The sequence below is a fragment of the Daphnia magna genome, linkage group LG1 (assembly GCF_020631705.1).
Source record: "Daphnia magna isolate NIES linkage group LG1, ASM2063170v1.1, whole genome shotgun sequence".
In the NCBI taxonomy this organism is placed as follows: domain Eukaryota; kingdom Metazoa; phylum Arthropoda; class Branchiopoda; order Diplostraca; family Daphniidae; genus Daphnia; species Daphnia magna.
This window is the reverse complement of record NC_059182.1, coordinates 14,751,190-14,774,015: the sequence shown is the minus strand read 5'-3', so window position 1 is coordinate 14,774,015 and position 22,826 is coordinate 14,751,190. Positions and strand designations below refer to the sequence as shown.

Below are 22,826 nucleotides of genomic sequence, written 5' to 3'. Positions count from 1 at the left end.
GTAACACAACACACACACCTTCTCAAAAATCAAGGATGTGTGACTGGTCGATAATTGCCTGTGTACAAATGGAAAAGACGCAATAAAAAAAGGCCCGAAAAAGTCCATCAACACGAATACCTGATTTTTGTATTCACCAGCATATTTTTTTAATAGATATATAACAGACGATACAGACACATAGACACCAAACAAAAATCGAAAATTAAACGAAATATCAACAGACGTAACACCAAACGAATCCCGCACACTAGTTGATTGATCGCAATGAATTCCTTGAATTGAGATTGGTTGGACACACATATTTTTGTATTGGAATTGCGTCGCATGCGCAAGTATAAACTCTCTCTCGTACACAAAGAAAGAGAATATAATAAACTACAACTATTATTATTATTTTATCGTGTGGGGGGTTCTTCTTCTTTTGTCCTGTCTCTTACATTGGAATTTTTTTTTTTTTCCTATTCTTACATTCAACCTGTTTGTATTTTATAGACGGTAAAAGGTGGGGTCTCGGGAATTTTTCAGGGGAAGAGAAAAACCTTGAGTGAAAAAGAAAATAACTCTGAAGAAAAGAAGAAAAAAAAATGTTGTATGCCTCCAGTCTCTCTCAGAGAAAACCTATACAATCCCAGCAGGAAGGCCACAGATGGTCGTCAGCGCGCGCACCTGAGAGAACGTCAGAACTCTTGAATAAAGGAATAGAAGAGCAGCAGCAGCGGAATGAGTAGCATCATTCCAACCGCTTCTGCTCACTTTCTTTTTTATTTTACTCCTATTTTTCCTTCATTTCGCTTCATCCCTCTCTGCTTTTCTTATTATGCAAAACTATGTGTTTCCCTCTGTACTTGTATTATGTATTTTTTAAAGTAGCAAGAGACTTGCGAGGAGAAATCGGCTGCACTTCTATAGCATTTTACTGTCACGGGAATACTTCTACGGTCGAGCTTCATCACATTGGACGCAGAAGATGGCGATAATGGGAGCCTCGTTTCAGGGTGAGAGTTTACATGTGGCAAAGAGAGAGAACAAGTAAAAAAGAAAATCACGAAAGACAAAAATGAATTTGATAAAAAAAAGAAAAAGGGACAAGAAGAAGAAATTTAATAGAACGATTTGGCACCGATTCAACCGAAAGTAGAAGAGCCTCATCTCCATATTGTTCTTCTTGACATAATAAATGTGATTTGATTCCTCTAAATAATACCAAAAAAAGACAAAGAAACACAAAGCAATTGAGTATATCACAGAAGCGCGTAGACACACACGATGAATGTTGCGTGAATTCTGAAATCGGCTGAGCTGTTTACTGCGAGCGGCGGAGATCGATCATTAAAAGAGCGCTGCAATTTGAAAACGAAACCATTTTGGCGCTGTCGTCACACCGTCGTCTCAACACTGTGTCCTCTTTGTTTTCTCTTCACCATCCGCACGATGCTGTACAATTTAGGTATTTATACGTATTGAACGTGGACGTTGAACCACTGGGAGCACACCCACACGTTCGAAAAAGGAACGTCTTTTCTTGAAACTTGGGGCGTTTTAGCGACGCATAATGTCCTCTATACTGAAACCAGATGGTCGCGATGGATTCATCGGACGGGCTGCCGGAGGTGGAAGCAACTGGACTAAAGGCGGAGGTGGTTGAGGAGGTCCGCGGACTTCCGGGCTGATGTCGGCCGGCGCGCATTCTTTGGTTGCTGCCGCGGCAGCAGCCGCAGCGGCGGCTGCAGCTTCAGTCTGGCGGAGCAGCGCCGCAGCGGACGACGTCGGCACAGGTGACGATGTGACGGAGATGAACGAATCGCAAGAGTCGGACGAATCCTCTGACGTGTCCACGTAATCCAGCGCCGATTTGGAGCCACTAGGGCCCGCCTCTAAATCCGAAGCCCGGTGCGAATGGATCATCGAAATGCCGCCGGATGATTTGACGACGACTGATTGCAATCCAGGTGAGTGGAGGGAAGTATCGTTGCTCTCGCTCTCAGTTCCCACATCGCCGACGGCGTGCGTCAGGGCGTGGCGACGCAAATCGCAGTTGCGGCGGAAGACTTTGCCGCACGAAGAACACTCGTACGGTTTCAGGTCGGTGTGGGTCAGCAAATGCGTCTTGAGGTTGGAGCGCTGATTGAAACTGCGGGCACACACTGGGCACTTGTGCGGTGACTCTTCCAAGTGCAGAATACGGTGGACGGCCAGCGTCCGCGATTGGCAGAAACCTTTGCCGCAATCAGCGCATTTGAACGGCTTCTCTTTCGAATGGATGTAACTGTTTAAACAATAATAAATAATAAAAGGAAAATAGAAAATGAATAAATAAGTCAAACAATTAAGAGAGATCTCCAGTAGCTGGCAGACGCATTTATCTTTGGTTTTTTTTTGTTTTATTTTTTATATCTCCCCAAAAGGTCGAGACTTTTCTAAATTGTCTTTAAATGTCTGGCCTTCGTCGACTGTTTATTATTTTTTTCAGAAGGAGCCCCCCATTTAATCTCTCCCAGATAATCAAGAATAAAAACAAAACAGAGGAGGCCATTACGAAAGAGAAAAGCTTAAAAATAAAATAGAAAAGGGGGAAAAACGTAAGAGATTTGGAGGAGCCATTAAATGGCGGCCAGGTAGTAGTAGCTTAGCGCGGGGTATAGATATACAAACATACATTTATGTATCCTACTCTCGTCTCGATAGATATAATACGCAGTCTCGATGCTCTTGCGTTATAAAGGCGCACCAAAGTGTTGCGTCGGGGCCCCTTCTGTTGTCTACACAACAATGGCGAACAGTGGCAGATAACTATCTCTTTTTCTTCTTACCTTTTCTCTCTCTCTCTCTCTCTTCGTCTTATTGTGTATACTTTTATACATTCGGCTTGTTTTCTTCTTACAGCTATTCTCATCTAGAAGCCCCCCCTCCCTCTTCTCTCGTTTAAAGACGAGTGAAAACAAGAGGAAAAAAAACAAGTCAAGAAAGTTAACACTGATTTATCCGTTGTGTGTTCCCGTCTGTTTTTCTTTTGTCTTGCAGCATTTTTGTACAAGCACAAAAGAACGTGCCCCCCTTTTCCTTCATTCCTCAAACATCTTTTCTTCTCAAAGTGTATCAAAAGCTTGGGACAAATAGACGTACTGTGAAACAGCATTTGTTAGAGGTTTGTCGGATGACAATGAAAATCCATGTAACCGGAATGAAATTGCATTGAAATAAAAAATTACTTTTGCTCGTTGCTAGACACGCCAAAAAATTTGAACGAACGTTGAGGAGTTAAAAAAAAAAAAAAAACGAGTTTTGTGTGTGCGTTCAGGTTATCCTGATGTTACACATACAAGATTTCTTGTTTTAAATATTTTCTTTCTTTGAAATGAGAGGGGAGTATTCAGATTTGTCCAGCCAAGACCTTCAGTTCTTGTCTTTTTTCTATCTTCTCAACTCGCATGAAAAATCACCTCTCTCTCTCTTTCTTTTTGGAGTTTTTTTTTTTCGAAATAATTTCAAGCATTTTGAATGAACAAAAGAAGAAGGACACGAAAACTTGTAAAACAAGTTGAAAAAGGTTTCGTGTCTGTGTTTCCTTTTTTTCTTTTTTATCCATCTCCTCCTCACATTATACACATACTAAGGTTGTGTTTTTTTTCTTCTTCTCTATTTCTTATTAGATTGTTGTATAGTTGTTGTCGGGCCATTGCCATATAGGGAAGCCTGTGAGAGACTGTGAGAATGGAACGAACGTAAGTCCCAAAAAAACCTGAAAATTCTGTCGAAAAGAGTCAGAGACTCGCAATCTGATTATTCATTGCAATCGCAGATGATAAAGCGCACCTACGTACGTTTGTTTGTTGTTGTTTTTTTATTCATTCAGAATAAAAAGGAAACGATTGAAATGAAAGGGATCAAAATAGAAAATGTTTTAAGACGAAGGTGCTGTTTCCCTGTTGGTCACGTCACGAAGAGTGAATTACGAACGTATTTACGTTTTGTGTTTCCCTTCTGTTCTTGTAACTGTCTGTCTCTTTTCTTTGAAGACTTGAAAAATAAAAAAAAAGGGGGGAATTCAAAGAAAACTAAGGAGAAAAGAAAAGAAAAAAGAAGTGGAGGTCATCTTTCGAAAATGGGCAGTTGCCGGGGCCACACAATCTTATGCGTTAGCTGCTTTGCTCCTGCCATAGCTGCTGTTGCCGCCGCTCCTGGCTGCTCTTTTCAGCTCCTGCTGCTGGTAGCCTTCTCCTCCTCCTCTTTTTTTTCTTCTTCTTGTGGCCCAAGGAAAAAGTTATACCTTCTCTCCTCCCATCTATCTATCCATCTATGTTTTTCCCTCTCTTCGTTTCTGCTGCGTTTCCTCTTTAGTTCTCTTCTTTTCCAGTTTGTGTGTCTCGATATCTGAAAGGTGTGCGTGCCTCTGCCTGCGGGTTGTCCTACCAGCCGGCACGCCATCCACCTCCGCACACAAGAAAGAAGAAGGAAAAACAAAGAGAAGAAGAAGAAGAAGAAGAAGAAGACAAGATGGAAAAGAAATTCTTTTTTCTTTCTTTTACTTCCCCTTTGTATCGAGTTTTTTTTTTTTTCTTTTCCCGCTGGCCGCGTGCATTTCTTGTTATGTGATGGAAGAAGAAGAAGAAGAGATTCCTCAAAAAAAAAGAACAAAAATAACTGGGAAAACAGGTGAAGAACGGAGGGTGAGCGGCCTCATCACGAGCATCTCCGCCTCTGTCCGACTGCCCGTTATGTTTTTGTTGCTCTTATGTTTCTTCCACAACATTCTTCCCTACTTCTTTCTCGAACTCCCCCCCCATTTCATTTTCTTTTCTCTTTTTCATTGGACATAATTCCAAGAAGCCGAACAAGTGTGGAAAAGTGGTGGTCGTTGAAATTCCTTCATTAGGCCTAGATCCCACTAGAAATGATGGGCTCTAAAAATCTTTTGATTTACTAAGAAAAAAAGGGAGGACCTCACCAAACGCGTAACGAATCAAAATCGCAATGACGATGCGCTAAAAGGTGAGGGGGGACTCGCGTACAAGTTCCTTTTTGTGCTTCAGATACACAAGAAAATAGAGTGGCGACATCACGATGATTTTCTTTGATTCATAACGTTGAACCTCGTCTTTTCTGTTCGTTAGTTGTACGTACTCGCTGGCATTTCGTGTCAAAAATTCTCTTTCCGATAGGAGACGGATTAATTTTTTTCCAGCATGTCTGGAAGACTAGAAGAGCTTCTCTCTCCCCCTGGATTTTTTTGGGTAACTATCTAGGACCGCCCTGGGCGGTATATGATACACCTCACACGCCCCCCAAGTTTATAACACACGGCCGTCAACAAGTCCGCGCGCGGACGAGCTGCTGCTGCAGGGGGGGGGGGAGAAGGAAAAATAAAAAACCGTCCTCCGGATTGAATAAATTTAATCCATCAGAAACGTGTTCTGACTACCATACTTTCCCTCCCCCTTACCTCCTCCGCCGCTCCGAAGTACAGGCAAAAAAAAAAAAAAGAAAGAAAATTGTGTTATAACATCGGTCGGTGGAGGCGGAAGAGCGAGAACAACAACAACATCCACATACCAAAACTAAGGAAATCGGCCGAAAAACAACAACATCTTTTTTTCCTTTTCTTTCTTTCATCCAAGCATAGCGAATAATAAATAAGAAGATGATTGAAAAGATGATTTACCGATGATCGCGCAGGTGGTCCTGACGACGGAAAGCCTTTCCGCAAATGTCGCAAGAGTAGGGCCGCTCATCCGTGTGGGTCCGCTCGTGGATGAGTAAATTGTAGGATTTGGTGAATTGGCGGTTGCAGAACTTGCAGATGAACTGCTTCTTGGGTCGGGAAGCACGGCCGGGAGCGATGCCGGACGACACGGTAGACGAGGATGAAGAGACTCCACCTCCTCCTCCGCTTCCGCGTGAAATCAAGCGGCGATCGAAAGGCGAAGAGAAAACGGGCGAAAATGTGTCGTAATGTCCGGCGAATTGCTGATGTCCAGATTGATGCTGGGACTGGTTGGCCGACGGTGGGAAAACTGGAAAGGGCGATTTGCCCAGTCCGAAAGCCGAGGAAGCCGCCAGAGGTTCCAGGACTCGACCACCTCCACCGTTGCCTCCAGCCGGTCGGCGGTTGGACGACGATGTCGAAGACGAGGATGAAGAGGAGGAAGAAGGTGGTGGCGGATGGGCCGGTGGTGGAGCCAGCGAAGATTCCTCTGCTGTCCTTTTATCACCTGGGCGCAAACTTGTCGTTGTCGAAGGGGGTCCGCCACTGTTTTTGCCATTCACCGGTGTAGGGTTGGTGTAGTCGAAGTTTGTCTTGCTGCCACGATCACCAGCATCGCTGCTGTTGCCCTTTTGCGGTGAGCAGGAGCTCTCGTCTGCGTTGCCCAGGAACGACGGCATGATGCTGTTCACCGGTCGTGATGGCACCACGGGCCGGAATGCGGACACTTCTCGTAAGCCAGCCGCGTGAGCGGCTGACATGTGCATGACGTGCGGATAGCCACCGAGTCCGTGCGGAGTGGGTGCCATGAAACTGGCCGACGATAGACGCGACTCCTTCGAGTCGGCCATGATCTTTCGACTTTGTTCTTTCAGTTCAAATGTCTTAACTTCACTGGAAATCCGATAGGGCAGCAACGAAACGTCGAAGCGACTGTTCAATCCGGAGACATGGACGCTACTGTTGCCAACACAAATTTTCTCTTATCTTCTTTCCCTTTTTACTTTTTTTTTTCTCTCCCGTCTGTTTGGTGGAAAGGAGGCAAAAAAAAAAACGTTAATAAAAAAGAAAAAGGGAAACAAGCATAGCAATGTATTATAAAGTATATTGCGTCATTGACGTTTTTTGGGTGTTCTCTGTGTTTTTTTTTGCGCGCTCCTTGAAGTTATACGACCCAATTGCCATTGGTGCAACAACCAAAAACCTACGCGCGTTGGTGGGGCCATAAAAAATAAGGCACTAGCCGACACGCAGTTGTTTCTACGTTCATTTTTTGTTTCTTGTTTCTATTTATGTGGGGGGGCGGTGGAAAAAAGGGAAGCTAAACAGCGGGTTTAAATAGCCCGCCAAATACGAAATGCCAAGGAGGCAACACAAAATGGGGAAGACATTCGGCCAGTAGCTGAAAGGAGAAACATCTACACATTTTTTTTTATTTTCTTAAAAAAATTTAACTTTTGGGCTGAATTTAAAGTTGTATAACAACAATGCAAGGCAGGGCCCAGACAACGTCAACAAAATGGCGTCCCTCGCCCACCTCCGTGCTGCTGCTATAATGCTACTACCCTTCCTCCCCCTCTTGCTTCATTCTTCCCCTGAAAAAAACACAATTCAATCGCTCCTGCTGTTTCAGGAGGACCTGGCGCTGCCGTTAGCCTCCAAGAAATTCTCGAAGGCATTTTTCTTATTAAACAGCAACAAGAGAGGGGGGGAGAAGGTAAATGCATTTAAAAGAGAGAGAGAGAAAAAAAATGTGAACTTTGAGGAAAGAAGAAATTTAATGATTATAGGGAAATTGAGTTTTTCTTAATTCCAATTCAAAGGTGATTCAACATTATATACCTGATTTTTTTGGGGTTGTTCTCTTTGGAATTTGTGCAGGCAGTTGTGGTAATCCTTGGTGGTCGACCTCGTGTTCCAAAATAAAATACGGAATTACACTTATAGCCCAGCCGAAAAAAAAAAAGCGAGAGGTTTGAACGAAAGGATTTCCCGCGGCTTTGTTCCACTTTCGAAAAAAGCGGAATTATTTTCTTTTTCGTTGTTGTTGTTGTTGCGCGTTGGCCGGAATTTCGACTGCAAAAAAATAAACCCCAAACAGAAGCACTTTCTTCTTCTCGTTGGCTGCTGACGTGCGTTTACAGCTTCGTACAGCAAATCAAGGCAGCAGCCTCTCAGTAAGAGAACGACACAGACACACAGGAGGTGCAGCAGGCGGAGTAAAAGCACGAGAGAAGCACAAGACACTGGTGGAAAAACGGTGGAACGCCAGCAGCTGTTTCACATCTGCACATCCGTTAAAGAAAACTTTGCTACTGATGCTGCTACTACTGTACTAAATGAGGCTGGCCTGTTGCTACTAAACGTGCCATCCGCCGTAGGTTGAAAGAAGCCAAAAAAAATCAAAACGCTCTTTGTTTTATTTTCCGAACTGCGTCAAACAAAAGAAATTGGTCGGATAAGATAAAAACACACGCACGTTGTGGAAACCTAAAATGTCGTTCACAATTGATTTTTGTCCAAGTGTTTTTTTTTTTTTAAATAGAAGAACGCTGTTTTCTTGCTGCTGTGCGGCTCTGTCTCAAGACGATGACTGCTGCTGCAACATATCCGGTCGGTAGCGTGAATCCGTCCCGGCGCGGCACAACAGACTGGTCTATCAAGCTACCTGTTGCCTCCGGTGTACGTACGTCTTTTTTTTTTTTTTCCTCCCTTCTTCTTCGACCGCCCTGCTCCTCCCCTCTCCTCTATATGTTTTTTTTTTTTCCTTTTCTCTCTTCGTTCCCCTCATTTCGCCTTCTTGAACGAGTCCTCGTGTGCGCTCCTGCTCCTCCCTTCTTCGGGCGCGCATAACAACTTGCCCCTCCGTGATAAGCAAAAAAAAAGAAGTTCTATAGGGAGGGTGGCCAAAAGAAGGGGAGGTGGGAGACGAAGAAGCGGGTGTGTTCTGAAACTTTTTCTTCTTATAAGAGATAGAGAAAGGGAGGGAATGAGGACAGAGTAACCCAACAGCTTCTCCATATTCGGCCTCCCTTCTCTCCTTCTTACCTGTGTTTTCTGCCCTCTTATTGCGAGCTACCACATCACCTCCCGTCTCCCCTCTTCCTTCTTTTTATTCCCCCCCCTCTCCATCTTTTTTTCTTGACTACTACCTGGGAGCCCTTACACACACATGCAGAGCGTTAGAGGAACCCTCTGGCGTATCTACCTGCGACATGCCAACGTAACAGACACACACGAGTTCTTTTCTCTTTCCTCCTTTGATTTTTTTTCTCTCTTCTTCTTCTTCTTCTTCTTCCATTTCGGTGTTACAGCAGCCCAGCCCCATCATGGCGGCTACCTTATACATATATGTATACTGGTATCTCTCTTCACTGTGAATAGCAAGAAGAAGAGACGTACCCACAATATAAAAGAAGAGAGAGAGAACCCAAGCACCAAACTGTAATAAAAGCAGTGGCAAAAAAAATAAAATAATTCTAGAAAAGAGACTAACGTATATATATTTTTTTTACCTGCACTATTCGTGAGATCGACTATAGAAATATGCACGTCTAAGAAGTTCAGTATCCACGTCATTTTTTTTTGGGTATGTTAGGTCTAGTTGCCTTTCTACCGTTTTTTTTTTACCTTCGCCCTTCGTTTGTGATATAGCAAAAGAAAAAGCAGCTGGCATTGGTATGCAGCTCGCATCATTCTTTTTTTTATATTTTGCCTCTGTGTGCGCACATGTGAGGAGGAGGAGGCAAATGAGTTGTGATATATTCGTGTACGCTTTTTATATATATTTTTTTTTACACCCAACAAAAAGTTGTCTCTTAAAAAAAAAAAATACAAATGGTTAAAGTCGGAATGGTTGCTACGCAGAATTGTTTCCCGCATTGAATGCGTGATGTCAGCCGAAGAGTCAGCAGTGCGTCTGTTTTATTTATCGTGATTTATATAAATAATAGCCGGGAAGCCCGTCGGTGCATTTCCCAACTGTCTCAATGTTGACCCTCCATACGTAAGAGGAATGAAGAGAGCGTATATGCAAAGAGGCGCTTGAGCGGCAGTCCAGAAACAAGAAGAGACTAATGGCTTCGACTTATTCCAAGACTTTATTTTTTTTTTCTTCATTCCTACCATTTTCTGTGTGTCCGACATGCGCAACCGTCGCCGACTCTTTGCGTGCGTGAGCTTCCACCTGAACGAGCAAACTCCATGTCTTTTTTTTTTTGTCCTTTTTTTCTTTTTTGAGTTTCATTTCCCTCGAAAAAATTCTCGGGGAAAAAACAAAACAAATGGCAGGCAAACACACAGCAGTGGATGTGTAACATATCTTTGATCTTTCATGATGGAAAAAGAAAACCATCAATCGTCTGTTTCGCCATGCGAAATAAGCCGATCTAATCTGCTCAATTCCTTTTTCCTTTTTTTCTGTTCTTGTCTTTGTTCGTTTGCGCTAGTCGTCGCAGTTCTCGGCAACATTCACCACCACATATACGTGTTCCAAATGGAGTCTTGTTTTTTTTTTCTCTTCTTTAAAAATATTTTTTTTTTTTCTAGAAATTATTTCTTTGCATTTCTGGGCTGAACTTTTAAGAGTTTTCAAGCGCGGGTAAACATTCTTTTTTCCACCCCATCTTTTTTTATTTTTACATTTTGAGGGGCTATGTTTTTAACGACCGATTTTTACTGGTCGTGTTGAGTTGCGGGTGTTTTTTTTTTCGTTTAGTTAGCCGAGCCTAACAGCGTCTTTTCTTCCTCGGTGCTGTTATCTTCGTTTTGTGTACAGCTTGCCACCGAGCAGCGTTTGACTCTTGTGTCAAACCCAAATGGAGCTATATAACCTACCCTCCAAAGAAGAGAAAAACACACACAAAACAACTCTGAATACCTTTTTTTTTTTTTGTTGAGTTGTAAAGCCTTTTATTTTTTTGCGGAAAACCAAGAAGACATACACGCAAATGTTCTTCTTTTCGTATAGAAATATTAGGATTTCTTCGTGGGGCTTTCCGCACGAAAAATCAACAAAAAAGGCTCTGTTTTCTTTTGGGTGGCTTTTTTTTTTAACACACGAGGAACGAGAATATACATAAGAGCGAGAAAAGAAAAATCAGGATGTGTGTTGAATCTAGACACACACGCAACGAAGCCGAGAAGACTTGACGATAAGACGTTTCGGTGGGACGATGGAGAGAGAACAAATAGACGACGAAGAGAAAGGCAAGTAACCTCAGAGACCACGTTGGGGTTTGAGGTCGTTAAAAAAAAGGAAAAAAAACAACTCTAAACACGAGGAAAGGAAAAAAAAGAAAAGAGGCACAGAGAGAGAGAGAAGGGCGACATTAAAAAACACCTATACGCCATCGAGAAAAAGAACTTGCGGCGTAATGTGGTATGATGATGTGCTTCTGCTGCTGTTAAAAACTTGTTGCTGCCGTAGGTGCGGGCGCCGCAGGTCAACTCAACTACCTTTACCTTCTATCGCTTTGGCTCTGCGAGCGGTGGCGGTCGTATACGATAATGGCAATAATTGACTTTTAATGACGCTGAAAAAAGGAAAAAAAAAAGGGAATGAGGCTCCTTTTTTTTTCTACTTTACTTCTTACATTTATTTAAAAAAAAACTGAAATAAAATATTTAGTTGCGCACGTTCCCGATCCTTTTGGCCATTTCACCTTTGGAAAACTATTAGACTTTTTGCGTTAACACTCTGCGTTTTTTTTTTTAATTCGGATTCTAAATGTACCATCTCCATTTTAGTTTTTTTTTTTCGTGTCGCAAAGGTAAAAATAGATTTTAGATTTTATTTTTTTTTTTTACATTTTTAAAGCGTCATTTTAAACGGAGCGGCAACAGGTCACCGATTGTTCTGTTTGTGTTTTGCCTACATGACAAGTGCTTCGAGAGAGAACTTGTGATGAGGTTCGAGAAAGTTGACGTCGTCGTGCTATGTATGCGTGGCCCGCTTGTCCCTCTGCCCGTCTGTGTTTGCATGACTATTTGGTTATGAAATCTTCGCCCAAAAAAGAAGAAGAAAACCAAAAAAAAAAAAAAACAGTTCGGCTCTCTCCTTTTTTTTTTCTTCCTCCCCTCACCGTCTTGTTTATACAAGAGAGTCACCTTTATTTTTATTTTTTTATATTTTCCTTGAAAAAAGATTTTGGACAGAGAAAGAAAAATGGAGACGACGTGGCACACAGAACACACAAGACAAAGGTAAGAAAAAAAAATTTTTTTCTTTCTCTTTCTTTGCTGTCTACTGTACAAGCGTGTTGGAATTCTCCCTTCTTTTGCATGCCGCACGCGAGCCCCGAGAAGAATATCAACAAGAAGAGAGGGGGGGAGATGTATAATATAGAAGAGTCTTTTTTTATTTTTTCTTATTTCAAATGGTGACTGGGTTCTTTTCTATATTTTTTTTTTCCAAGATTTTTGTTTAAATATCGTATCTCTCTTCTATTTTTGTTTCTGATTTATTTCGGTCAGCTGATGGACAGAAGAAGAGGGTCCTTTTAAATCGAGTTGCCTCTTAGACCAGTTCACCCAGGTTAATTATAGTTGAATGCTAGCCGGCTATATACGCTCGTCAACGTCGAACGTGCATATTCAAATTCTCCGATGATTTGTTGTATAATTATGCATGCTTTTTTAGGTAGCTGCATCGTCCAATGTTTTGCAAGAAGATCCGTTGAGTGCAAAACAATGTTTAGCTCATTAGCCCTATTTTTGTTTTTTTTTTTTTGGGTGTGCTCAATTTACAACTGGACAACATCAGCATAATATTAGCAAAATTAACTTATTGTCATTTTGGTATGTCAGTTGATATCTTTAGTTTGCGTCCAGGAGCTACACACACCCAAAAAAATAAATAATAATCACGCAACACACCTGTTGAAACGACCCTGAGGAGATTCGATAGGCAAAATACCCGCAAGAAACCCTTCGATTTAATGAGAACTTTGTTTTTTTTTTCTTCTTGGCTAACGAAACTGTTTCGTTCCTTTTGTTTAAAACTCATTATTATGAATTTACCTTTAGGGCTCCACTTGGTCAAGATGTTTGGCAATAATTAGCTGCAATCAGCCACTAATGCAAGGCGGCGTATCTTTGACATAAAGTTCTAAGTGGTTTGTCGATTTTTATTTTGTGGTTGAAAGTGTCGCCCTGGCTAAAGGAAATAGTTAGCTACTTTTACTGTATATTTTTACAACTCCTCTTTCCGGTCGGTTCAAAATCGTTTGTTCTGTCACTCTCTTTCTCCCTCCCTACACACTCCCGCTATCTCGGTGCCCAATTTGCGGGATGTCGTCGACCAAAAAAAGGAAAAATAGAAAAAGCCACGTAGCGTCTCTCTTTTGAAAAGTGCCGTGTCGTCGACTGATAACGTGCCCCAAACTGTCGGAACGCACTGAAAACTCGTGACGTGAAGCAGACGCTGTGTAAACGGCGGCGTTCCAACCAAACGTATTGGAGTAAACGACATTTCCTATACGCACCCCACACTTCTCTCCCATGTTTTTTTCTTTCGTTTGCTATTTGCCCACATTTTTTGCCATTGTCTGAAGAGCCACAACGAATAAAGTCCGATAGTCATAACACGTATAGAACGGCGGTGGTGTAATGACTTGTTCATAACTGGAGCGGGACTCACAAATCACGCTTGGCCGATTGTTATCGATAAACGACGGACAGCGGGGAGGTGCGGAAAGGCAAATTGAATTACTGCAGACATTGCTGGAAAAAAAAAGATGGTGGAAGTAAAAACAAAAATCGTGACAGACAACGCAACACGCGGGAAAGTGAGGCATTTTTCCTTTTTTTTTTTCGGGAGGTCTTGTAACGGATAAGATGACACACGGCTGGTTGACGTAGCAAACGTCTGCTGGTTATGACGTAACTGGAGATAAGAAAAACCATCACCTTTTTCCTTTTCTTTTTTTTTTTCAGGGAAAGTATATTTTATTTGAAAGGAAGATCTTGTTGGGAGTAAAAGAAAAAGAGATTAAAAACACCGAAAAAGCCACCACCAGTGCGCACACACACGAGGTTGATTTTCCAGCACAGCAGGATGTCCTTTGCCTGCGTTGGAAGATTTTTCTCCGACGTAACTACACAGTGCCCCCATCATCTTTTTTTTTTTTTTTCATTCCTTTTCCCTGTTCTGTTTCTTTTCCCTTTTTTTTTTTTTTATTATTATTATCTGGGATACCAACCCAAAATCCAATCATTCATTTTCTCGTTCGCAATCAAGAGCCGCAAGGAAATGTTTCTAAATATAGACACACACACAAAAGAAAGAAATTTTCGTTCGAACAAAGACAAAATAAAAAAGTTGGAAATCGAATCGTTTTCTCATTTTTTTTTATGGAATATCGAAACAAAAGACGAGCTATTTTTTTTTTGCTTCAAGTGCACCAGGTAAATGGCCTACGTGTAGGATTTGGGTGGGGGAGAAAGTCACGGAGAAAGAAAAAAGGGGGAAACTTTTTTATAAAGATTGTTATTAAATTAAATTAGACTGTAGTTTTGAAATGGCGAATAACAATTTTTTAGAACAATAAAAATGAAGGATTGTGGGCGGCACGGATTGCCTCCGCAAAACATTGCCAAATTGTTCCGATATTGTTCGCCGTTATAGAAAAACACGTGATTGGATTTCTTCCCTCCATCTCCTCCTCAAGTAACCCCTTTATCTTTTTTTTTTCAAAGAGATAAAAGAAAATCCTACATTTTTTTGTTTTTAACCCCCTCCCACCTTTTTTTTTTTCGACGATGGCCAAATTATATAGCCGGAGTAGGTTGGTTACATTTCTGCACTGGATGAGCGAGAGAGAGAGAGGTCTGGGGTAGTGCAGGTGCGGCATATAAAGATGGGACAGCAATGGGAGTGTTTCGGTACAAGTAACGCCCCCCGGGAACTTGAAAAAAACAGAACACAGTATTTTTCTTTAGTGCTGCTGGTGATCCAGAACCTGCAAATTATTGGCAATCGTTCAACTTAAAAAAAAAAAAAAAATGCTTGTCTAACCATGGGGGATGGGAGTGCAAGTTTTGGTTAAGGGCATCGGTGCAAGAAAACTAAAAAAAAGGGGAGCAAAATAGGATGGATCTTATACCTTCTTGCGGGACCCCCAAAAAGGTAATACATGGACCCGTCTCGGCACACCCCTTCGATTTTCCACCACCCCTTTATGCTTCCCTGGCCGATGATTTTCGGTTGTTATTATTATTCTGGAACGTATACTGTATATGCTCTCACAAGAGGTGTGTCGGAGTGGTGGATAGTTGCTGTGTCAACAACAAACAACCCAGCAATTGCGGATGAGGTGGAAAAATCTGTATCTGGGCTATTTTCACTTGCCGGATCGCCTCCTCTGGCCGTTTCGAATCCGCCCTTCATTTCGTCGAGCATATTCATCATCACTCTTTGCAATTCAGGGTTGTTGTTTTGTTTTGTTTTTTTAAGGATCGTCCCTGCAATGTTTTCTGCGTTCCAGGAGCGAAATGTTTACGCCTCTTGAATCCTATAAACATAACTCCATTTTCTTTGGATTTCGTGTAACATTCAGAGGATTTGTTTACACCCCAATCTTAAAACTAATTCGCCAGTCTCTGTTTAATTGTAGTACAGATAACGTCAGATCTGCACCAGTTTTACAAGTTTCACTCGATGACACCTTACGAATTTGCGTGTAGTTCACCTGCCACATCTCGCTAGTGGTATATACCATACAAGTTAACTCGTACAACATCAAAATATCCAAAGAGGAATGTTCATTGTTTCACTCCCCCACAGACCCCGCTCCTATATTCTTCTTTCCTTTTATAAGAGAATTAAAGGGAAGAAAAAAAAAAAAAAGCTGTTCTTGTACACTCAGACACACATAATTCCCGACAAGTGCATATTGCCTCGAGGGCCGAAACATTCCTAGCGTTCCACAAACTGGCGGGCCGCAGGGTGAAGAACGCGTACACGATGCTCCTCTATACTTATAGACCTATACAACTGCGTGTTGTTAGTACTAGGGAAATTTAGGCGGGCACACTTGTTGCTTCTTATTTTCTTATATATATATAGATACAGTATGAATAAATCATAGTTGATTTTTCTTTTCTTTAAATAATAGCACCCCCCTCCATCTCTTTAAACATCTTCCCCCCATTAAGTTGAGGTGAAAAGGAAGGAAAACACGTTCACGGTTGCATTGATATGCAAGGCGCCAAAGCAGTTGCTAAGAAGGCGGCCTTTATTTATGTAACAGCGGATTTGTGTCCGTTCCCAACTTGCAACAGATTCCTCTAGTTTTCTTATGTGTATTAGCGCCCACACCGGGAGAGCCGCACCCTGGCCAGCAGCTCTTGTCATGGAATCCTTTTCTTTTTTCTTTTTTTTTATTAAAAAAAAAAAGGGGGGAAATATTACCGACTTTAATTGGAGGAGAGAAGGAACCCCTTTCACCGTGGTCTTTTAGCTTTCAAACAAAAAAAATATTTTTAACCAACGTAGAATGTTGTTGCGGTGTACATGTATTTAATATCCCCCCTCTGCCAGATTCATGGCATTCTTCAGCCATCTGGTGTGTCCACCAACGAACCATTTAAAAGACCAAAGTTTAAAAGGCTTTGAAAAAAAAAAAAAAAAGAATTTGGAAAAATCAAAAAAATAAAATAATATTACTTAATTCAATAGGCCACCAGGTATATTTTTCCTTTGATTCTTTTCGCTTTAAAAGAAAAGAAAGAAGAATAATAGGAAAGAAAGGATGACGACTATACAATAGGTTTTCGGTGAGTGCCATTATCACGGTGGGAGAGGGAGGAATAAAAATGAAGAGAGAAAAAAAAAAAAGGTGTGTATCCGCGTGAGGGTCAGTTCAGTGACACACAGTCGACGCCTCCCCCACATGCGGTGAACCGCTTAAGTTACCAATTTTTTTATTTTTATCGAAACAAAAAAGAAAATAGTTGATAAATAAATTTCTTTCTTTCTTTTTTTTAACCTCCCACGTCCGTGCCCGTCGCCTTCCAACCGGCAGCGCCGCCCGTTGGAATCCAAACCAACGGAATGCCGGAATATTCGAAAAGAAAAAAAAAAACTGTTTCTGGCATTCCATTTCAGCTTCTTCTTTAGATCCTCCTTTTTCTTTTCATTCTTTTTTTTTTTGTTTTGGATACTTTAGAGAAATTCATCAATGCACGGATTTTTTTTTTTATTATTATTTTTATATCAAAATGTTTTTTTCTTCAACATCATCGTCCTCCTCTTTCATACAATTCCCCACTAGCGTTTCACCTCTTTGTTTAAAAAATAGTTCCGATACTTTCCGCCCTTAAGCTGCTTTTTTCTTTTCGTAATTTATCATTACGTAACTCATGCCCGTATTTTATTTTATTTTATTATTTTTTTTAAATGAAGGTGTTTCACCTTAGGCGAAAGAAAGTAGGCGATTGTTTTTTTCGTGCTGTCGTCAACCTGATTTTGCACCCGGAGAACTATTGAATACCGTGCGTCTCTCCTGTTTTTTGTTTCTAGATTTCATTTGTGTGACTTTTTTTCTTTCGTTTCCCTCCACGGCTCAAAGTTGGAACAGAAAAGGTTTTCTTTTTCTTTTTGTTGTTTCACCTCTTGTGAGATGGTAATCTACCGACGACGACGAAGATCGGCTCGCGCTTTCTTTATATATTACATGTTGTTTCCCTTTTCTTCTTCTTCTTCTTTCGTATTCACTGGGACAACGGACCTACACACACACAAAAAGTCGGCGCCCCGGGATAACCATCTGAGAAATGCTCTGGAATGTCGCCATGGAAATCCGACAACGGGACGATGCCATGTGTCATCGACGACCGCGTGACCTCGTCATCGCTGACCTTCTTTATATTTCTCTTCGAAACAGTTTTCCTTATTAGAAAGCTTCCCTCCCCATTTTTAATTACTTCACGTTAAGTCTTTTGTAATATTCAAAAAAAAAGAGAAGAAAAAAATTCCCCTATGCTTAGGGATTTTTAATAAAGCGGAAATCATGCAGAGTGTGGGGGTAGGTGGAGGGTGAAACGCACAGGGATGTGAGAAAAAAAACAAAATCCCTTGCATGCTTGACCCCATGCTGTCGCAACATGTAGGAGAGAATCTCCCGCACCACGGGAACATCATCAGATTTTCAAAGTGGAAAACGGAAAAGAAGGGACAGAACAACAGAGTGCGAGTGAATTTGTTGTTCCTATCGTTTTATTATTCCACCTACGCATTCATTTTTTTGGGGAGATTTGAAAATCATCAGCTGCGCGGCTTACAAATTTGGTTGTTCGAATAAAAAAACCAACTGCTGTTGTGTGTTTATGTGAATCTAATATTCAATCGCGCGAAAATGAGTTGGTGTTTATGTATCGATCGATTTGATTTGAAGATTGAAACAAATACGGAAACAACAAAGAGGGCAACATTCCTCGTGTTGCGCCGTGTGTGTCCGCAAGAGACCGGCCAGAAGCCAAGTCGACCGTGATTCGACACATCCACTCAAAAGAGAATCAGAAAACTGTAAAAAGCAGAGAGGTTGGAGAATGGGAAAGCGTTTGTGTGTTTTTTCCAGTTTCCCTCTCATCTCTTTCGGATGAGAAACTGGCAAAGAATGACCGAAACTAGTAATTTTTTCCAGTCGGCATAACTCGCGGTATATAGTCAGCCAGTTTTTTTTTTTTGTTTTTGTTCTCCTCCTTTCTATAAAGAATGAGAGAACAGCAAAAGGCAACCGTTTTATAATCATACATCTACCAGTTTTTAAAAGTCAGGAGCATATACACTATACAGATATGTGTATATACATAAGACTGCCCCCCTCCCCCACCCCCTCTAAAGAAAATTCCCGACCCACATCCTCTTCATTCTGGATTGTGGCAAGTCAAACTGACTGCAATTATCGAGGCGTGTCCGCTATAGCATAAAAGTATGCGCTCTATAGTGATGTTTTCTTTGTTTTTATTCGACCACAATAAGTGCGGGGGTATAGGTATATCGCAAAGCCCGCCTTCCTCGTATCCTGCTGTATCTTTGCCCATCCTCGGTTGCGGGTATAAAATGTTTAAAACATATAAATTCTTTTTGATAGTATAGATCCTCGTCGAGAATGAAATTACCACGCACGCAACACGCAACTATAAACATCGAGAAGTTAAATGGATATAATCCGCGCGCGCGCGCGCGCTGGATCGACTCTGTTGTTCTGCCGAGCGAAAAAAAGAAAGAGATAACAGTGTGTTCGAGACACACACACACACACTTTGTGCGGAACACGCGATGATCTATGGACACGAACATCATAGTTCACCGTCAACGCCAAAAATCGCCGACGAACGATAGATTATTATTACTATATTAGATTCCGACAACCATATGGAAACACAAAAACGTGTATAGATGGAAAAGGAGGAGCAAAAGGATGTAACCTGCTCATTTGTATAATAATTTTAAAGAACAAAACACGGGACGCTTATTAGGCTACAATAGACGTGTCAACTGTTGATCCATTGACATCCGCTTTTAACCAGCTGACTTTTTCTTTGTTTTACAATGATACGGCTAACTTGTTTGAGTTACACGAAGAGGAGGGGCCCGAACAAGAACAGCACGGTGTAATTAAGGTCACCTGTTCGTTTCTCTTTCTTTGTTTGCGTAATAAAGGAGAGGAAAAAACAAAACAACTGCATAAAGTTTTGGAATTCTTGGAATTAACTAAAGTTCCAGACGATCCATTTTATCTTTTTGTAGTTTTGTGTGTGTGTTTGTGTGTGTGTGTGATGTAATTTGGCGACTATGTCGTAGCGATCTGCACGCAACAATGGCGACACGATCCTTCAATGATAAACGCAACAACGATGAATTATTTTCGAATTGCTTTGATGGATGGTATCTGCGTTCTCTTGTTTGTTTTATTTTTATGGCTGCCTTTTTCGTGATAGATTGCGCTGATAGTGTGAACCTCCTTTGGAAAACTGAATAAAAAAAGCGGCCAGAGAAAGTTATGATCGGTCATTTCGTTGGAGGCGACAAGGAACATTGTAACTAGGCAAATAACAACCAACCAACAACACGACACTGTAATAACGAAGGACAAGCGGCTTCGATTCACACAACCCGGCGCCACCAATGCCAAACAAGAAAATTACTAATAAAAAGGTAAAGACAAACAGCTACTTAAATCTTCGATTTATTTTGATTTTTCTGTTGTTGTTTTTTTTATGTTCCAGGATTATTTTCTTCTGATATCGAAGTCTCTTCTTTCTGCTCGGCTGTATGTCTACGTCCCATGTATCGTATGTAAAATATCTGCGTTCATTGTTGCGCGGGGGTGGCCGTATACCAAGAGAAAGGGGAGCGTGACACCCGCAAAGAGGGCTGCGTGAAACTCGAGACACACGCGCGAGCGAAGAGAAAATATGCAGGCAAAACTTGAAATGAAAGAGAAAAAAGAAAATGCCTCTCACGATGTTTCCGTTCACTTCACACAATCGCCCGCCGGAGCCTATAAACGGGCAGCGATTATTGGGTTACACTGTGAGCGGCGTTCTAGTGCGTCGGCGAGATCCATAGGAACGTGAACGACGATCGGTATACCATCGGCACGCCTCTCTAAAAAGTCTACCAGACGCAGACCGCACGCAGGAGCAGCAGCAAAAAAAATGTAAATGAGCCCATTACGTAAATTGGCTGTTCAAAAAGTCTCTCACAGCCCATCTGATTTTTTGTTGTTGTTGTTGATTTTTTATTTATTTGACTTTGCGGGCGCGTGTTTCGTGGCCGGCGCAAATTGGGAACAAACCGGAGGAAGTGACGTCATCTCTGCGTAATCGTATATTTAAAAAAAAAAAAGAAAAGAAAAACGCGTAGTACAGTGAAAACATATTCAAAGGCGGACTCCTCCAATTCCCACGTCCGGAATGTCTTCCAGCCGCGTCAATCACGAATCGTAGCAGCACAAAGATACCAATTAGTCTCCGCCCTTTACGTCTATGTATATCCGTTCCTCCTCTTTTTACCAATGTTGGAAAATTCTGAAAGGGCTTCGGTCATCATTCATAGACATTTTTTTGTTTAATGTTCACGTATAGGAATCGAGTGAGGAAGAGAGAGGACGTCCTAATTATATAGACATGTGGTAATGTCATAATATTCCTGATTTTGACTTCCTTTCATGTAGCATACTGTTTTTGAATAAAATAAACGCTGGCTGTCTGATTCATTTCCTCCATTTACATGATATTCTCGTGTTTTTCGTTACTTCATTTTCATTTGTTTTGATATTCAGGAGGGAGCTGTCAAGTAAGTAGATTGGGATATGGGCATACAATAATACGAAAACAAAGAAAATCTATTGCATAATTAGTGAAATAGCAATAGTCTCGTCTTATCCAGGTGTGCAAAGTTCTAACTATATACGTAAACTAAAATAAATAGGAGAAATAGAGTTGCATTTGCAAGCGGAGCACGAAAATAATGGTGCCTTTTATTGTTAAACGTACGTTATATTATACGTTTATTTCAAAAATTACAAGTCAAACACAAAAACAGACTTTATTTTCATGATCAGTGTTCAGTTTAGCCTCTAAATGATGCATAGTTTGCTGTATTTATGTTTTAGCAAAAACCAAAACAACCCGAATTTAAGCCCGACTTTATGTACAAAAAGCTGGGCTTACAATTTTGGCTTGGGATTTGATTAAACTTAACCTGCTAGAACCAAAATTGAACGCTGATTCGGAATAAAACGTTAGTTTTTCCGCCAATGAAGCGGTTTTTGAATAAAACGGAATAAAGGGCTAGAAGCGCAGCCTTTTTAAATTTCAACAACTCGTAAACTATAAAACCGAAATAAAAACAAAATTAAAAATAAAAATCACTCAGTATAATCAAAATAAAACTCTGATTTCAATAAAATCATTCGTTCTCTCCCAGCAACAGTCGTTTATTGAAATAAACGGACCAAAAGGGGCTGTTGGTGCAACAACATTATTCTTCTGTTTTTTACGTTTATTTCACAAACTATATGCCCATCGTAAAAATAAACTTGATTTTCGTGATTTTCATTCAATTTTAAGTCGAAATCATGTACTTTTGGCTATATCTAGATTTTAGCCAAAAATGAAAAAGTGGGAAGGCTATACCCTTACCACTTTTGCGAAAATCCGCAAAAAATGACATCTTTTGGATTTCGACGAAAATCACTCATTTTAATCCAAATTGAATGCTGATTTCAAAAAATTCATTTGTTTTCTCGTCAATGCTTTCGTTTTTGAAATAATTGGATCAATTGGGGATGCTAGCGCAACAACACTGTTTTTCCGTTTATAACTTTTTTTTTTAACTACAAGTCCCACGTAAAAACGAAACTGATTTTCGTGATTTTCATTCAATTTTGAATCGAAATCATGTACTTTTAGCTATATCTAGATTTTAGGCAAAAATGAAAAAGTGGGAAGGCTATACCCTTACCACTTTTGTCAAAATCTGCAAAAAGCGACATCTCCTGGATTTCGACGAAAATCACTCAGTATAATCAAAATTAAACGCTGATTTTAAAAAATCCATTGATTTTCTCGTGAAAGCTGTCGTTTTTTAAATAAACGGATCAAGAGGGCTGTTAGCACAACGATTTTTGTTCTTTTGTTTATTACGTTTATTTCAAAAAATATAAGTCCATCGTAAAAATAAACTTGATTTTCGGGATTTTTATTCAATTTTGAATAGAAATCATGTATTTTAAGTTATATCTAGAATTTAGTCAAAAATGAAAAAGTGGGAAGGCTATACCCTTACCACTTTTGCGAAAATCCGCAAAAAATGACATCTCTTGGATATCGATGAAAATCACCAATTATAATCAAACTTGAAGGTCGATTCCGGATTAGACATTAGTTTTCCCTTTATTGTGTATAGTTTTTGAATAAAACGTAATCAAAGGTTGGTTTATGTGCAACCTCTTTTAATTCGAATCACCCAAAAACTGTAGATTGTATGCAAAAACAAAGTCAATTTTCATAATCTTTGTTAAATTTCAATTCTAAATCATATATTTTTATAGCTATTTATATGTTTTTAAAATCAAACTTTCTTATGTAAACGTCGGGCTTATTTTGTCGC

General features: G+C 40.7%; 1 protein-coding gene and 1 long non-coding RNA gene across 5 annotated transcripts; one reads left to right on the top strand and one right to left on the bottom strand.

Moving 5' to 3' along the window:
* Positions 1–109: 109 nt before the first annotated feature.
* On the bottom strand, positions 110–8,360 carry LOC116928858 (protein bowel). Its single transcript, XM_032936003.2, has 3 exons — positions 7,547–8,360; positions 5,663–6,727; positions 110–2,269 (listed from the first exon to the last, which is right to left on the bottom strand). Exons 2-3 carry the CDS (start codon positions 6,553–6,555, stop codon positions 1,543–1,545), a joined length of 1,620 nt encoding a protein of 539 aa, XP_032791894.2. The 5' UTR covers positions 6,556–6,727; positions 7,547–8,360; the 3' UTR covers positions 110–1,542.
* A 1,806-nt stretch (positions 8,361–10,166) lies between these two features.
* LOC116917456 lies at positions 10,167–20,941 on the top strand. 4 transcript variants are annotated; one of them, XR_006645747.1, is made up of 6 exons: positions 10,167–10,304; positions 11,850–11,908; positions 13,640–14,831; positions 17,109–17,197; positions 17,275–19,865; positions 19,937–20,941. It is a non-coding gene; the product is annotated as an uncharacterized LOC116917456 (long non-coding RNA). The 4 variants fall into 4 exon arrangements; XR_004391152.2 differs by lacking the exons at positions 10,167–10,304; positions 13,640–14,831 and having other exon boundaries at positions 10,325–11,908; XR_006645741.1 differs by lacking the exons at positions 10,167–10,304; positions 17,109–17,197 and having other exon boundaries at positions 10,325–11,908; positions 19,649–19,865.
* Positions 20,942–22,826: the final 1,885 nt, after the last annotated feature.

Bases quoted from the DNA above. Each gene is read 5' to 3' on its own strand.
- LOC116928858 (XM_032936003.2), bottom strand. From the start codon at position 6,555: ATGGCCGACTCGAAGGAGTCGCGTCTATCGTCGGCCAGTTTCATGGCA. The intron at 2,270-5,662 runs GTAAATCATCTT...TTGTTTAAACAG, and splicing joins GACCACCTGCGCGATCATCG to TTACATCCATTCGAAAGAGA.